The 14,581-nt window shown below is 39.7% G+C and overlaps 1 protein-coding gene across 1 annotated transcript in view; it reads left to right on the top strand.

Annotated features, from left to right (window-relative positions):
* LOC131798623 (uncharacterized) overlaps positions 1–14,581 on the top strand; it is a 24,252-nt gene extending 9,671 nt beyond the window's left edge. The window contains 8 exon segments of the mRNA XM_059116320.2: positions 2,676–2,781; positions 6,072–6,282; positions 6,767–6,953; positions 7,274–7,481; positions 8,245–9,103; positions 10,870–11,029; positions 11,666–11,784; positions 12,801–14,581. Of these exon segments, the coding sequence (XP_058972303.2) occupies positions 2,676–2,781; positions 6,072–6,282; positions 6,767–6,953; positions 7,274–7,481; positions 8,245–9,103; positions 10,870–11,029; positions 11,666–11,784; positions 12,801–13,240 (2,290 nt within the window). The 3' untranslated portion in view covers positions 13,241–14,581.

Genomic DNA, 14,581 nt, shown 5'->3' with positions numbered 1-14,581 from the left:
AAAGGTGCATAGAGGCGAGGACTCTTCATCTAACTTTAACTGCCAGAAGCCACTTTTGGCATCTAGGATGCTGAAAGTATGAGCACCTTGAAGACGGCTAGCAACTTCATCAACAGTTTTCATAAGGTAGTGAGACCTCTTCATGGCAGCATTAAAATCTCTAGGATCAATGCACAATCTCACTGAACCATTGGACTTCTAAACTACTACTAGTGAGTTCACCCACTCTGTCGGTTCCTCTTGGCGCACAATAACTCCGAGCTTTTTCATCCTTTTCAGTTCTTCAACAACTTTCTCTCACTGAGGTACTGGTATCTTCTTTGGGGAATGTACAACAGGGGCAGCACTATCAGCCAGTTCAATGCGATATGTCCCAGGCAAGCATCCTAATCCTTTGAACAACTCTGGATAGTCATCTAACTCCACCGTTCTTGCCGGTGGTATGTCGCTGGTCAGCTGGTGAACTCTCTTTAGTAGGCCAAGTTTGACACAGATGTTTCCACTAAGCACTAATTCTACTTCGGGTTCTACAACAAAGAACTTGACCTCTTCGACATTATCTTCGTATTTTTCGCTTCAACACCACTTCTGCGCAAGGTGTTAGTCTGTGCTTTGAGAGGGAAATCAACATAGTGTTCGTCTTTGTCAGCGGTGGTCTTCGCCTGTGATTGTCTTAGGTCTTCGGTGACATAGCAATAGCCTTTACACCAGTATCTAGCTGGAAGCGAACTTCAGTATCTTCCACTAAAATAACTTCATAAAACTGCTCGTCTTCTGGAACACGGCTTGACTTAACTGAGTAAACAAACAGCGAGTCATCTTCGCTTTCTTCTTGGTCGGAGTCCCCTTCTGTTTCCTGGTCGGAGTCGGCTACTACTGAATGGACCTCCTTGGATAAACAGAGTTTTGAGAAATGATTCATCTTTTTGCAGTGTCTATACTGTTACCCCATTGCGGGACATTTCTTGTGGGCTTTGTCATAACCACACCGTCCGCATTTGTATTTCGATTCGACCTCCTCCGCTTCGGCGGTCTTCTCGGTTTTCCTTTTGCTTTTATTTGAACGCTTCTGACGATTCCAGGGCGGACATTTTTCCTGATTTAGGGTATTCACGGTTGGGTCTTCGTCACTGGCGAGCTTTTTTAGAATGCTGAGATTTGTTTCGTAATTTCGACTGATTTCGATGGCCTTTTCACATGTCAGCGTGTCTGCTTGATCCATGCATTTCTCACGCACTTTGGAATGTTTACAACGAAAAACGATCGCGTCTCGAACCATACGTTCTTCCTCTTGATAGCCACAATCCTTAACTAGAATTTTCAGATCTGTAACAAACGAGTCGAAGCCCTCATTGTCTCCCTGACGTCTTTCGTTAAATTTCAAAGCAGCCATTATGTGGTTTTTGCGTGGCGCACAATATTCTTCGAATCTCTTCAGTACGACCTTCAATTTCGCGGCATCTTCGGGTTTTGCGAATGTGAATCCTTCGAATACATCCAACCCTTTATCGCCTACCCACAGCTTCAGGTAGCTCACGTGCTCGTTCTCTTCTTTCTTGTGCAACGGGCCGTCAAGAATGCGTTGTGCTTGTCGGCTGAAACGGCGCCATTCTTGATGCAAATCTTGAGCGGTCCACGATATCTCCGGAGGTTTGAATTTCGCCATTGTGGCTGTTTTCACAATCTCCGGGAATTCTGTGTTCTATTTCCAGTCAGCTGTTAGCTTGATAGCTTGTTTTTCGGCGTGGAAAAGAATCTCTTCCTGACACCATGTATTAACACTCATTAAAAGATGGCTGACAACTCCAAGTCATTGTTCCATGTGCTCAGTCACGTGAGATACATTGTGACTGACTAGGGGGGGGAAGTAAACCTGTTACATTTTATATCACACAAGCCTGCTGCTTTGGACACTCAACTACCTTCTCACTACAGGGTACCCACCCTCATGCTGAGCAGTGGTAGGGCATGAACATAACTGCATTTCAGTAATCCTTATGTGGGCCAAGACCCAAGCAAGAGAGAAGAAATACTCAGAGAGAACCATCATTAAGCTGAATAACTGAAAACTTGGCCAGTGAAAATATCCAACTTCCCTTATTTTTGCCAATTTTATAATCCCATTTACAGGGAAAGCAAAATCTTATTGAGCTATCCCATTCTTACAGGTACCAGCTATCCTAAAACAATAACATCTATCTTTAACCCTTTCACTCCCAAGATTTGATTGTGAATTCTCCCCTCTTGCTACTACACAATTCATGTAAATTAGTTACGAGAATGTGGTGTGATGGTCACGTGACTAAAGTACTCAGGGGGCTGGGGTGGGTTAGCTGTCTACCCCTTACACAAGCCATGAAGCAATTCATAGAAAGAACCACTCAAATAAAACTAAGAATAATCTTTCAAATTAAATTAAGTCCATGTTTATCTCCCTCAATCAATATTATTAGTTATTAGCAGAGCTTTGTACCTAATATTTTTACACAAACACCAGACAAAGTTCCCCACTGTGTACCCAACAAAGGCTCATGCTTGAAGAATAAGCTTGTGCACATTCAACATGGTTAAAACTCCCTCGTTTATTGAGGTACGGTTTCTTTTAAATGCTCCAATGTAAGCATTTCTAGTGAACCACTATTTGAAACGTTATTCAATGTAAATTTTTCTTACAGGCAATACTCTTCCAGTGTTGGACCAGAAGAGAGGTACAATATTAAGGATCTACTTACAGCTAAGAATTATACTGCTCCGCTCTTAAATGAACTTGACATTATGGAGGTGGGTATTTTGTAAATTTTTTAACCCTGTTATAGAACCATAAAACTTTACACAAGTCTACCTTCACCCTGAAAGAGACTCGATTTTGTTGCAGTGTCAAATACATTGAACTGTTTATATTCCAGCTGTATGTTTTATGATCAAATGCAGTCAGTTAAAATGGTTCATATATAACAACAACTTGTAGAAAGTTGTTCAGAGTTATTTTGCATTATTTTATTTTTAATGGTCTTTTAACAAAACCCTGGATTACTATATTAATGAGGATTTCAATGCTTTCTGTCAATTGTTTCAAGGATGATGTCAAGTATTTAAAATCTATTTACAAGGATGTACTTACCAGGAAAATAGTAGTCACCCAAATCACATTTACTACATAGTAGTAGAGGTCACACTCATGACTACAATCTCAAGACGACCAGTAATACTCTGGCGTGTAGCAACTGGAACATGTGCCGTATGAAGTGTTGTGGCTCATTTATTGCCTTAAATTAAGAATGCAGTGTGTAAATGCTAAAAGTAGTAGTATATACATATAACATTGTTAAATAGGGTAAATATTTGAAGGTTGTATTTTATTTCTGTAAGTCAGGTTTTTCAATTGCAATAGAGAATAACAAACAATTTATTATTATTATTATTATTTTTATTATAATTACTCAAGATTTTGTAGAGTACTTTGTGCTGGACTTTGGCAAGGTTTTATTTTGGTGGTGGCAGAAGATGGTGGATCAGGCAAACTATTGTATCATTTGGTGTGCTTGTCAACAGCGGAAAGACATTGGTTACTCCAGATTTTGGTGGATTTGTAACATTTTACATGAAGAGAGAAGCACATAATTCAAGTTAAGAGTAAAAAGAGAAAGAGCATTTAATTTGCACTTGAAAGGAGGAGAGGTTTGAAACAATACATTGAAGCAAGCTCTACAATTACAGGTTGCCAGAATTGACATTCCAAAAGTTGATCTCATATTTGCATATTGATGAAGTCAAGCTATAACTATGATGTTAAAGGATTATTTTGTCCCCAAAGTGAATTTCCCTTTGTGAGACAATTGTGTATTGAACAATTCCACTAGATGACTCTCCTCTGTCAAACTATGAATAACACTATATTAAATACAAAATAAATCACTTAGATGTACAAAAAGCTGTTATAGACAAGCTAACATATCACATCTTAGTGTACATCTATTGAATAACATACAAAAGATTTTAGAAGTGTTTATAGGTTTATAGTTCCAGCTCCCAAACATTGAAAGAGAGTGCTGAATAGCCCTGATGCCTTGTCCTCGGACGTTTTTCCTTCAGAGGCAACCACTAGTCTAATCAACCTGTTTGAGCGTTATTTCACGATTCATTGCTGTTTCACCTAAGGAAGATAGTCTAGACATGTGTCACTGTTGCTTTGAAACATGTCTTAAGGAGCTGGTAATCTTGCCTTTTGCTGATTAGAGGTAATTCTTAATATGGTGGCCAGGAAGAAAAGCTTGCATTAGTTAATTGAGCACAATGCAAGCAGTGAGTCAGAAATTGGTTAGGGTTAAGGGTGAAGGGTAAAACACAAGGGAAGTTGAGTTTGGAGAGAATCAGAAAGCCTCTGATAATTGTTTCCTGAGAACTGAGAAAGTGATGCAGCATTCCCCTGATGTTCTTGATGTGGCCGTTCCCCTCAAGATGTTTGTCCATATGGTCACTATGATGTGCTTCAGTTGTGGGTAGGAAGACCATTTCACTCAAGATGAATAGTGCCAGGTGTTTGGTCAGACTTGGAAAGTGCGACGGCAAGTGCGGCGGCAAGTGTCTTTTCAAAATAAGTATCCTTAACTTGTATGGCGCGGCACCGGCTATTCATAAACCATAAGGAACAAAGAACGGTGGAGGAAAAATTAGCAGTGGTAGCAGTAGTGCTGGTGGACCCAGTCAAGACGTCTTCGTAGCTCCAATTATGCAATTTCAACGGCAAATTTGATTTGTGAACACAAGAAGCAAAGTAGTGGTCTGGTAACGGTGGTCATGGTGGGCTAGAATTGCTTGATGTTCTAACTAATTAAGGGGTTACTTGCAATGTTATGGGGCACCAGACTCTGAGCTGTTAAAGTGAGTCTTACAAGTCTGTGAGACAACGGTTTGCATTTTTTGTTTACAGTTAATGTCAAGGGGCTGGTGAGGGTCAGCCAGTGGTTCTACACTTAACCAACATCTGATGCATGTGCTTGTCGTGCTCCCCTCCTGACATCCCCTAACTAACAATACCATCAGCAGTCCCATTAGCAGCCAGATGGGGAACTGAGGGTGGATGGGTGGCTTGGTTCTTTATCGAGTGCAAATATCTATTAGCGACATTTGGCATCCACAAGGGAGAGAAAATTGGCACCAGCTATTTGAGAGAAGCTCTTAGGGGGTTGGGATCATGGATGCTCTCAGGAAAAATCTTTGTATAGATCTGTAGCGTTGAGGCATTTTCACAGTTTACCATTTGGATTTCCGTGGTACACCAAACTGCTGACTTAGGCGGTTGGTTTACTTTCTGTTATACCTTAAGATTCCATATCAGCCACCCCGTTTCATTATGTCGTCATGCTGACCCAGTGGTATGTATGGTTGAGCATGTACGACCGGGCGCACTTGTGAGTCACGTGCGTTTCAAATCGATCCTAAGTTTTCGTTGGTTTCGTGCGACCCTCTGCATTTTCCAAGGCCCAGCTGTTTCAGGTTTCTAATCCTTGAATGTCAATCTATAAAAATAAAATTATTTTTCTCCGACTTCTTTTAGTATGGCTCACTGATAAGCAAGTGGCATTATTGTTTGAATTTGACCAATTCATTTCGCACATTTGGTGCATTCCAATTATTATTTGCGGTTTTGAATCCCACAGCTGTGTTCTCTCATGAAATGTGTTAGACGGCTTGAAGATCAGAAATGTCGACTTGTAACCAAAATCACCTTGTCTCCAAATTAAATGAACTGGACAAATACATAAATCAAAGAACAAAAGAAAAACCCTAAGGGTAGCTTCCCAGTGCTCACTCCGCTTGTTATGTGACCGGAAGTGCTTTTAGATCACTTGGCTGGAAGTGAACATTACATGCAGCGTATTTTACTGCAAGCACGACAAAGCAATCACTTGGTTGCGATTTCGCCGTTTCCACGGAGATGGTCATAAGTCATGGGGATGGTCATAAGCCATAGGATTGTTGTATTTAAGGAGGCCGTGAAAGCTTATCTGGAGCTGAGTTTGTGTTTATTTATCAACCCTTGCTTATATTATTTTTCTTTCTTCTCGCAGGAGTGCTTGTTTCATGCAATGAAAGAGAAGAGGTACCGAACTGTGGGAGCATTAGTGTTTGTTATGGACAGATTCACTTATTGGCAAGGAATGTCTAATAGGACTCTACAACTTGTTGAATATTTGAAGACCAATAGTCCTGACATACCCATTGCACCTCAGTTACTGATAAGAAATGTGAGAATTATGAAAAACGCAGGAAACCTACAAGGTATCTGTAAGTTTATTTTTGGAAAGTTATTGTTGTGAAAATAGGCTACTTGTTGGTAAATTGAAATTCCCTATTTTAAGTTACGGCCAGAAACACCTTACCTGATTTCGAGGTAGCTTCCAAAAGGATTTGAGAAGATGTTTGGTAGTAGATCCTGTCTTTGGTAAAGAAAAAGAAGTTAGTAAACAGATAATAACCAAGCACCATTCCAATAAATTTATTGGGTATCAAGTGCAATGAGTAAAGGAAATCTTCGCATTTTCACTTTTCAAGCATCAGCCTCGTATTCGGTCAGTGATTTTCTGTTGCACCAACATTTTGATTTTAAGCGGCCTTTGTCTTGTCAAATGATACCACGCAGTGTTACCATAGGAGTAGCCCAAATATTCCTTGATTCATACGGTAAGGCATTGCGTCCATCTGGCCGGAGTAAATATGGAGTAATACACCCCGAGTAATCAACAGTTTGTCCTTGTCCCTTTAGGTGCAGAGAAAGCTCTTGACGATCTCCTAGATCAGAAGGCACAAATCGGTAAATGGATTTACCAGACGGAACATGATCGTCAACTTGTGAGTGCAGTGTGCTTTCAAATCAAAGGTGATATTCAGTACAACCTGGGGCAATGGACGAGAGGGGCAAAGCATTTGATGGATTCCGTGGTTTTGTTCAGGTATGCCTGGATTGACCCGTCAGAAAAGACTGATTTTAATCGCCATATGGATATCTAGAATCATGTCACGGGGAGCAGAGCGGAAAAAGAATCCTATTGTACCTTGAATATTCCTATCTTTATTTGTATGTAAGCACAGTTCACAGTGATTGCAAATTATCCTTTTGTGTTGAGTAAAAATCCCAAAATTGTCCAAAGTGAAAAAAAAAACTGAAATACCTTCTCGTTACCCAGTCAAATATAATTGGTTTTTGGTCTGTTTGAATGTGTTTTCATCAATAGACTTTAAATTTCTCTGTTTTCTTATTCCTTTCAATTAGCTCACTTCCAATTCCAGATACAAAAGGAATCTCCTCCAGCCTTGCTATTCTCGGTAACTGCCTTCAGCGAATGAGTGTAACTGAGTATCTTCCTGTTTGTCACATGTATGGTCTCACAGCCTCCCATCCATTGCTTCAAGCCTATTACTGCTCTTGCGAAGCTGCTAGAAGATCACAATACACGCCACTGTTTTATGCCAGACATAAGGTAAGTGTATTAAGTACCTTACAGTGCATCCGTTGAGTCAAGCGTTTGGTAGGAGTAATGAAAAGGTTCTTGTATATTCCATAGAAGAGATTATTTTGTGAACTGTTGTGATAGCTTTGAAGTGTATTACAGCATTTTCTGATGAATCGAGTTAAATATTAGTCCAAACTTTCAGTGCCCAGGTGCGTCTTTCTCCCCTTCGCCTCTTCCTTTTCTTTCTACTCAATGTCCGTGAAAACATTGAAGAGAAAAGTTGTAATCAAATATAATCAAGACCCGTTATTCCCAAATACCAAAGTTATAGCTAAGTTGAGGAAGAAATGAGCCTTGAGGAGGAAAGGGTTGGGACCCTTGGAAACTAGCGCGTGCCCATCACTGCTAAGAGTTGGGAGGCTGGTGATGTCCGGTGCAAATCTATTCTCAGCTCACTCTTTAATCCGACATCGTTTTCCGTTTGCTCATAAAGAATTCGATTTATTTTTATTCGTGGAAATGTTTACTTTGTTAAAAGTGTATAAGTATCATTACAAATGTATCGTATAAGCTCTAATATTTGTTTAAGTGTTACTATTTCTGTCGGTGTTTGTGTTCATTTCGGCGACGATACACATCCATTTCGGGTGAGTATCGCGTCAAGCCCCTGCTACCACGTGAATTGTTTTCTCTTTGCACATTTAATTCCTTTCAGGAAGAGGTTTGCACAAACAGGTGACTATGGTGAGAGTTATTTTGATAGCAATACTCTATTTTGTGTCCCATTTAGTGTCAGGCCGGGGAACGTTTGTTGCATTACTCAAAAGTGATTCCATGTGGAGCTACAAGGAAAAACTGTCTGATTGTTTCCATTCAAGATTTCAAAGACAGCATTCAAGCTCACAAAGACCTGCAGTCGTTGAAAAGCCGAGAGGAGTTCTTTGTCTTTGTTTGTGCAGTTTATAAGCTTGGCCTTGCATACGAAGAGTTGTCATCAGAAACTGGTTGCACTGAACAAGGGAAAGAAATATTACGAATGTCGATGTCAATGTATGAACACTACTGCCACTTCAGCGGTATGATCATTTTGGATGACGTTATCGCCACGCTAATTGCTCACTGTCTGGGTTTTTTAGGGTTGCCTCAGTGGTGTGTAGATCCTCAAGATGACAGCAAAAAAGCCCTCTCCCTAACTGTTGACGAAAACCAGTGTGGAGACACGGGTAAGTCAGTTTTTGTGCATTCAAGGGTACTGAATGACTGCTCGATAGGTTCCGTGGAAAGAAGTATCCGAACCGATGATCTCGAAACTCTTTTGGAGGTGCGCCGCGGAGGACTTGTGGTCACGGATAGCTTGACGGCGAAAAAGCCCAAAAATTCCAACAGCGCTCTTGCTAACCCAGGAGCAAGGCCACCAGTGACAAACTGCATTGATTCAACAGTTGATAGGAGTTGTAAAACAAGGGAAAGCAGTTCAACTAGAGATTCCCCAGAACCAGCCACTGATGTGTCAGGTTACAGCTTTGAAGTGACTTTCGACACTGTAGATCCCTGTGTTATAATTCAACACCTGGAACAGGAGACGGTGGCAATCAGCAATGATAAGTTTCTAACTCAAACCATAAACAATCCAAGGCATAAAGTTCAAGGTAACTAATCTACAGTTCACTAACCTATCTATGTTACATCTACCATGATACTAGTGTGTTTACCCGACTTAACCACGGGTTGAGATTTTAGCGTATTAAGAAATGGACCATTGTTCCGGATCAACATTTCCAAACAAAACTCTCGAGTAATTGGTAGTCCTGAGGGACTTTGGCCGAAGGGAGGCGGAAAAGCTCATAACTGATCGAGAAAATTATCGGAGTGACAATTTTTCTGCACTGGGGGAGTGGGTAGTGTAAATATGCACTAGTAAAATCAATCTCCATCGGTGTACCCAGGGGTAGACTTGACCCTTGTTTAGCGCATCAAGCCAAAGGTCCGCAAATTCAAAAATAATTAAATTTATCCGTATTACAGTGACTCATTTAAACCACCTCTCTCTATATGTAATTCAAGTCGCCTGGTTTTTACCAGTCAGTTTTGTCAACGTACAAATGTATTTTTTGGTCTTACTACTGGTGCTAAATACAATGGAAAGTGACGATTTTCTTTGGAGAGCCTCGAGGCGATTAAAGACCATGTTTCTGGCGCACAGCTGTTTTCAAACGAGGCGCTCATCATTTTTAGAACCAACATGTTTACCTAACACAAGGATCCTTCTTTGTAAAAGCGCCGAATTCGTGTAACTATGTTGATGATACAAGATATACTGATCAAAGCAATGATTTCTAGTTTTTGCGAGAGCATGTATTTGAGTTATTTTCGTTTTCAATCAAACGCGTGGCAAGGTGAGGGTGTGATATTTTTTCTCTCACAAGTCTCACAATGAATAAGGTGCGAGTTTTTTTTATTTATCTTTTGCAAAAAAAAAAGCGGGTCCTGCTTAAAAGTAAGTCTCTCTCATTAAAAACTATTAGAGCTTTACAGCGAATTTTAACAATCTTTGTTAAAAGTAAGGAGCTGTCAACAGCTTCTCCAAATTTTCGCAGAGAGCAGGCGCTGGCGCACAGCTGTTTTCTAATGAGGCTTACTTTCTAAAACCAACAAGTCTACCTTAGAAGAGTATTCTGTTTTACAAAAGCACAGAATTCTTGCAACGATGTTGATGACACAAGATGTACTAATCGAGGAAATTATCTCTAGTTTTTGAGAGAACATCTATTTTGAGTTATTCTCGTTTTCAATCAAACGCGCGGCAAGACGAGGGTGTGATATTTTACTCACAAGTCTCACAATGGAGAAGGAGAAGAAGACCATATGCAGGCACTATGCGTATGCCACATAAAGTAAAGGATTATGAAATAGAAATATTACTCGCGTTACTACTCGTTGATTAGTAGTTGCCTTTTTGAGTGAGCTGGAGAGAGTTGTGAGAGATTTCCCTCGCAAGAAAAAGACTGTTTTTTCGAGGTTTTGAGAGTATATTCAATAATGGCCTGTGCGGGGTTGTGCCTCTTCGAGAGGGTCCTCTTTTCAGAATAGTGGTATGATGAATTACGTTGCGGTATAGTAACGTTCAAGGAAAACTGCCGTTTGGATGATGTGAAAGGTCTTTCTAGGTATCTAGGTATCAATATAGAACGATAAGATTTTTGAGATGATAGTAATGTAAGGGTATTTCCTGGAAAAGATAATTTATCGATGGGTACCTTACGGATGTGCATTAGTGGGTTGAATCCTTCAGCACAGCGTCCCCTTTATGTTTAAAAGAATGATGATTAAGGATTATAGTAATTTTTCTCTGGTCAAAAGTACTTGTTAACTGAGGGTTTTCTTTTTTTTTTTTCTTTTTTTTTTTTTTTTGTAGCCGCTATTGTTTGGAGATATGACTACCATCGGAGTGAATGGAAAGGGGAAAAGACGTTGGCATATGTTGGAGATTTACTCGAGTTGGAGGAAGGTAAAGAGGGAGCACAGAGAAATGCGTATATGGTTGAATTTGTTGATCAAGAAGATCCTTTGGCAGGGTAAGGTACTTCTTTCAGCATGTCTCGGTGAACTTGCAGTCGAATTTCAAACTGAAAAACACTTTTATTGTTTTTATTGTTGTTATTATCATAATTGTTATTATCAATACCATTTTCTTTAAGTTTATCACGATCTTTTTTATCCCAGTTGGAGGATGGAAATATTTTTCTAGTAACTTTTTTCCTCGAAGTTTGCAGCGACTATTTTTCTCAAGTTGCATCTTGTTACAGAGTCTGTTTGAGCTCAGACAGAGGCTTTGATTTTTTATTAATGAAAAACTGGACCATTGCCAGAAGTTTTGTTGGAAGTTACACACCTATTATTAAGTTAATACTGTGGATAAACTGGCTTCTCGAGGGCATCTTAAAGAACGATCACTACTAAAGTTCATTCAAGCAGTGTGAGCTAATCATGAATTTCAAGTTATGATTTTTTCTGCCATTAACTAAACATATTGTCTGAGATTTGGTCGAAGATTTGTATGAGGCTGGATTGATTGGAATGTTATGGTATTGGCAACAACAAGAAAACTACTGGTTAGGGGTGCTTTATTGATTGACCAAATTTATAAGATGCTATTTGACGGAGTAATATTGGTGAGTTGTTTCAACAATATACTGGTAATCTTATTTCAGGTATGTGGCGAAGTGTTATAAGAAGCCCAGAGATATCAAACAGTATCAACAGGATGTTATTTGTCAGATGACAGCTCGTCATTACGTCACACTGTTCAACCAACAGCTATATCTTGCAGGTGTGATACAGATACTCAATAATACTCTTGTGCGCAAATTTGAGTTTAATCAAATCTATAATGTATTCTCTTTTATGCGTTTTATACTTTCAACCCTGCGACACATTGCGCGATTTGCACTGCTGTTTAAGGAGGATGTCGCCATTTATCGGCTTACCAGACAAAAATTTTTTTGGTCCCCTATTGGAAATATGTCTATCATTATAACAGTCACATGGTCATAAAATTACTTTTGGGTTCCGATTCGTTGACTTTTTCGGCGATTCATAGGGTTAGCGTACAGAATAATGGGAATTGGTGTTGTATGCAGTTTCGGCGAAATTAACCGCGGAAATCTATTATTTGTATTACAAGAGACAAAAGCTTTTATTTGGCGTGAAGATATGGTCGATGCTTGAAAATGATGTACCCATCACGTTTAAAGCAAAACCCATTGTGCCCAATGGCTAATTTCAGGTCCATTGTCGAACAGGACATGGCGGATCATGGATCTAATTATCCGCTGTCAAATCATTCAGGCCAGTGGAAGGACCTTAAGATTCTCGGGAAATAGAATTAACTGTTTTTTTCGAGACATGCTGATAGCTTTTGTTATTATAGAGTTTAGATGTTGTTAATAGCTGTTAATAATAACCCGTCAAATGTTTTGACCTTTGTGCGATTGGTCGTAACGTGTCACATGACTGAATATGCCTTGGAAAATTTGGGGAATATCCGGGACAACTACTATATTCCCCAATTTTAATACCTCGCTTCCTTTCAGAAGAATGTAACTTCGAAGGACTTAGGTGTTTCGTTCAGCTGGGGTTCATTGCGGCGCAAGACTAAGAAATGGAAGTAATGTACAACACAGTTTGTCTTTCACAGAATAATTTCTTAGTAAACATAAACGCTGTATGAACATTTGCCGTGGGTATAACTTTTAACTGAGTCGACCGTACATTTACAAAGTAAGCTTATCCTCGTGTTTAGAAACCAAAACCATTAATTAACGTTTATATTCCTATCATTCCTAGCTTTGAATGTGGGCGATATTCAGTTCCTTCCTGTAGTGTTACTTCAACTTGTTGACGTGTGTGGCTCCGTCAGTGGTGCCGTATATAACGTGGAACCCTACATGGCAGGGGAATTCGTCAAACTCACCAACAACTTTGGCTTTGTAAGAAGAGAAGACGACATGTCCGACGTAGTGTTGGCATTCAGTCACTTCACATACGAAGAATCAAACCAGCAGCTGGTGATCGTCGACATTCAAGGTTGGACTCCAGATACTACTGACAAAGCAAAGTGCACATTTCTCACCGACCCTCAGATTCACTCGGTGCGATACCAGTGTTTTGGAACAGGGAATTTAAGTCAGCGTGGCATTGACAGTTTTTGGAAGGAGATGCATCCGCATTGTAACGACATTTGTATCAAGTTAGGACTATCCAGGCCGAATATCACATCAAAATGAAAAATGATAGAAGTGATGTGAACTGTGAGCTGTTTAAAAGTCTGTATTTGTCATCATCATCATCAAAAAAGTAACCTTCCCGTCAATCCACTATTACGCCATTTTACTATGCTATGGCGATGAAACGCGAAAAAAAATGCATTATTTATAAGCTGTAGAAGAGGCAAAAGTACGGAAAAAAGGCCCATTGCTCGCAATGCTTAACCATCGAAGATGTGTGTGATTAAGTTCTCGTTATGGACTTATTTCTTTAATTACTCGTCAAAGGTTTTGCTTTTTCTCCTTGTCTTAACATTTTACGCTAAACCCTTCACTTGATCGTAATGGAGACAGCTTCATTCTAATGCTTTTTGGTTTATTCAACTTAATAGAAGTAGTATAGAAATACTTAGCCAAAACAAGTAAGACCTATTCGCGCCAATTTCCTGAGCAAATGGCCGTTGACCGCACTCGAATAGGGAAGAATTAGGTTACTCAGTGATATTACAATAGATCGTAATTTCACACGCTATCACGTTAAGATTCGATTTAGCGCCCGGGCCGCTTATTTACTTTGGTACCTCAAGGTAGGGCGCTTATTCGAAACAGGGCGCTTATTCGAAACAGGGCGCTTATTCGAGACAGGGCGCCACACTCTTATTTCTTTTTTAGAAATGGCAGAATGTGCGAAAAAAAGCTTTGATCTTTACTTACTAAAGGAACAATACCAGAAACTTTAAAATTCACAAATGTACAGCGATTATTGGCAAAATAATGGTAGGGAATGTACTCTTGAAACAGAATAGGGGCGCTCACTGAAGTGAGGGTCCTTATGCAACAGGGGCGCATTTTAAAATAGGGGCGCTTATTGACAAAATCAAATTCGAGGAGGGCGCTTACTAGAGAGGAGGCGCCTAATGAAACGAGGGCACTAAATCGAATCTTCATGGTGGTCCAGTTAAAAATACTGAAAACGAGTGATTGTTTAGTTGTAAGACTTAGTCAAAGTACTGTTATTCAGTTACTGTAAAGTGGGATCGTATGATCTCAAGTAAAATTGCGGAAAACTAATAACTCCTAAAGTTATCTTAAACTGTAGACGTGGCGGGAAATCTTATTTGCATTTCTAAACCGAACTTCGAGTATTTTCTTCAGTTGTACCTTGCAATAAGACAATTAAGACACGTGATCACATACTTTACAAGTTATTTTTAGTTATTCGAACGCTTGGGTAACATTTAGTATTCGCTTAGCTTATGAAATGATTTCAGAACCGTTTGTATAAAAATAGTGCCTTGAAACTGTTATTTCGATTTACATGGGATTTACGTTGAAGACGCAATAAACGCAAGTGAAAGTGGA

Source organism: Pocillopora verrucosa, chromosome 8 (assembly GCF_036669915.1).
Source record: "Pocillopora verrucosa isolate sample1 chromosome 8, ASM3666991v2, whole genome shotgun sequence".
Taxonomy (NCBI): Eukaryota; Metazoa; Cnidaria; class Anthozoa; order Scleractinia; family Pocilloporidae; genus Pocillopora; species Pocillopora verrucosa.
This window is presented reverse-complemented; position numbering and strand designations above follow the sequence as displayed.